The sequence below is a fragment of the Anarrhichthys ocellatus genome, unplaced genomic scaffold, assembly GCF_004355925.1.
Source record: "Anarrhichthys ocellatus isolate YVR2014 unplaced genomic scaffold, GSC_Weel_1.0 scaffold7784, whole genome shotgun sequence".
Lineage (NCBI taxonomy): Eukaryota > Metazoa > Chordata > Actinopteri > Perciformes > Anarhichadidae > Anarrhichthys > Anarrhichthys ocellatus.
The window spans coordinates 1-1,824 of record NW_022287758.1 but is presented as its reverse complement, the minus strand read 5'-3'; the positions used below and the strand labels follow the sequence as shown (position 1 = coordinate 1,824).

The 1,824-nt window shown below is 43.0% G+C and overlaps 1 protein-coding gene across 1 annotated transcript; it reads right to left on the bottom strand.

Annotated features, from left to right (window-relative positions):
- Window positions 1-505: 505 nt before the first annotated feature.
- On the bottom strand, window positions 506-1,796 carry LOC116380572 (cystatin-F-like). The gene is made up of 3 exons (XM_031842475.1): window positions 1,618-1,796; window positions 1,259-1,375; window positions 506-908 (listed from the first exon to the last, which is right to left on the bottom strand). Exons 1-3 carry the CDS (start codon window positions 1,789-1,791, stop codon window positions 828-830), a joined length of 372 nt encoding a protein of 123 aa, XP_031698335.1. The 5' UTR covers window positions 1,792-1,796; the 3' UTR covers window positions 506-827.
- Between the last annotated feature and the right edge of the window lie 28 nt (window positions 1,797-1,824).

Genomic DNA, 1,824 nt, shown 5'->3' with positions numbered 1-1,824 from the left:
TGATGTTTGTTTGGTTTTTAGACACTTCTGTATAATTGAGACGAATCAGAGTTCTCGGCTTCAGAGTCGTAATTAAAACTGATGTGGACGTAAGAAGTGATGTTTAGCATGTTAGAAAGTAAACATTAGTATTTAGCATGTTGTCATCTGTACTTCCTGTCTACTACCAGCTCTGGTAGTAGTCCGACTCGGTGTAGTCGTGATTAGAAGAAAAGAGCCGACGTCTGAACATCACTGCTGACGGTTGTTTTGTAGTTTTCAGGTCTGAGTTATTGAGACGAGCTGCTGAATGTAGTTTGAGTCTCTTCTTGTTGCACTAAGACGTTTGAGTGATAGAACCCGTCTCATGTTTGAGCTGATTTCTTCAACTTCCTTTGAAGAAAAACTGAATGAAATCTGCATTTTTTTGATGAAAACCATTAATTTAAGTATGTTAAGTATTTGTTTGTAAAATCCAATTAAAACACTTCATCACATCAGAAACATAACGTCTGTGGTATTTCTCTCTTTCACCTCACACATTCATCTGTAAATCATTATTGTTGTGAGACTTTACATGCTGATTTCCTGCGTTTTAAACATTTCTGTGTCATAATTTTATAAAAACAAATTAAAATTTTTGTTAAATGTTTTTAAACAGTTTGTGTGTTTTGGCTGCTGTTCATCCTCTGCACTCAACACAAGCAGAGATTAAAGATTCAGGTTTCAGTAAATATACAAACTTTATTCTGTGTGAAGGTTTTACAGGGGGGGGCAGCAGGTCAGACAGGTGGGTGTCACCGACCATCACAGGTGAGGATGATGAAGGTCTGAGGCGGCTGGTGGTTTCAGGGTCTACAGTGGAACAGCAGAGTCCTGGTCTGGTTCTGCCAGGGGACCACCCAGACCTCAGTGTGACACTGAAATGTCTGGAAGAACAGGAAGTTTCACAATAAAAGCCTTTTAAATACAAATCCTGTAAAGGGTTAGTTTGGATGTTTTGGTGAATCTGAACTCTTTGAAACTCAAAAGTAACCGATGGAGGAGCAGCAGAGCAGAGACTCTGTGCTCTCCTGTGGTTCAGCGAGTGGAGTCTGGTGTGAGTAACGATGACAGCTTCAGTTCTACATTCTGAATATAACTGATATTAATTCTGCTAGTGTCTATAGTACATCCACAGCGGTCACTGCTGGTCTGTTTCTACTGTGGAGAAGAACCTCGTACTAAAGGAAGAATTCTTCTAATATGTACCTGCACATTTCTAAAATCAGAGACTCACCTGATGCAGACGACCGACCGGCTGGAAGTCACAGTTGGACAGGTTGTTGTTGTCTCGTTTACGGCAGACGGTTCTGGAGATCTCCAGATCCACCAGGTACCGAATCCCCTTAACGATCTGAAAAACACACACACACACACACACACACACACACACACACCTCAATGTTGTACTGCAGTACAGTTCATGTTGTAGTACTGAGCAGACAACACTTAAAACTTCAGTTTCCATAACATTTAGAATTTATTACAATCCGGTGACGATTCAAAGTACTTCATGACATCATCGGTACTCTGTGTTTTAAAGGTAAATGAATGTGTTGACCTTTGACCCCCCCCCCCCACAGACCTGCGTCCTACCTGCCGCTGTGCTCTGTGGACGGCCGAGGGTCTGAAGAGGAAGGCGTCATTTGATTGGTTGTTGAAGAAGTGGGCGGCGCTGAGGACGACCTGTCGGAGGCCGCGGTCCTTCCTGCTGATGTTGACCGGAGACCCGGGCATGGAGCGGCCATGATGGCTGCCCACCGCCAGCATCAGCTCTGGAAGGGAAAGATATATATATATATA

What these genes read in the sequence shown, in the direction of transcription:
- LOC116380572 (XM_031842475.1), bottom strand. Translation starts at nt 1,791, where the DNA reads ATGCTGGCGGTGGGCAGCCATCATGGCCGCTCCATGCCCGGGTCTCCG. An exon ending in TCCACAGAGCACAGCGGCAG is followed by an intron (nt 1,376 to 1,617) that starts GTAGGACGCAGG and finishes TGTGTTTTTCAG; the next exon opens with ATCGTTAAGGGGATTCGGTA. An exon ending in CGGTCGGTCGTCTGCATCAG is followed by an intron (nt 909 to 1,258) that starts GTGAGTCTCTGA and finishes CTGTTCTTCCAG; the next exon opens with ACATTTCAGTGTCACACTGA.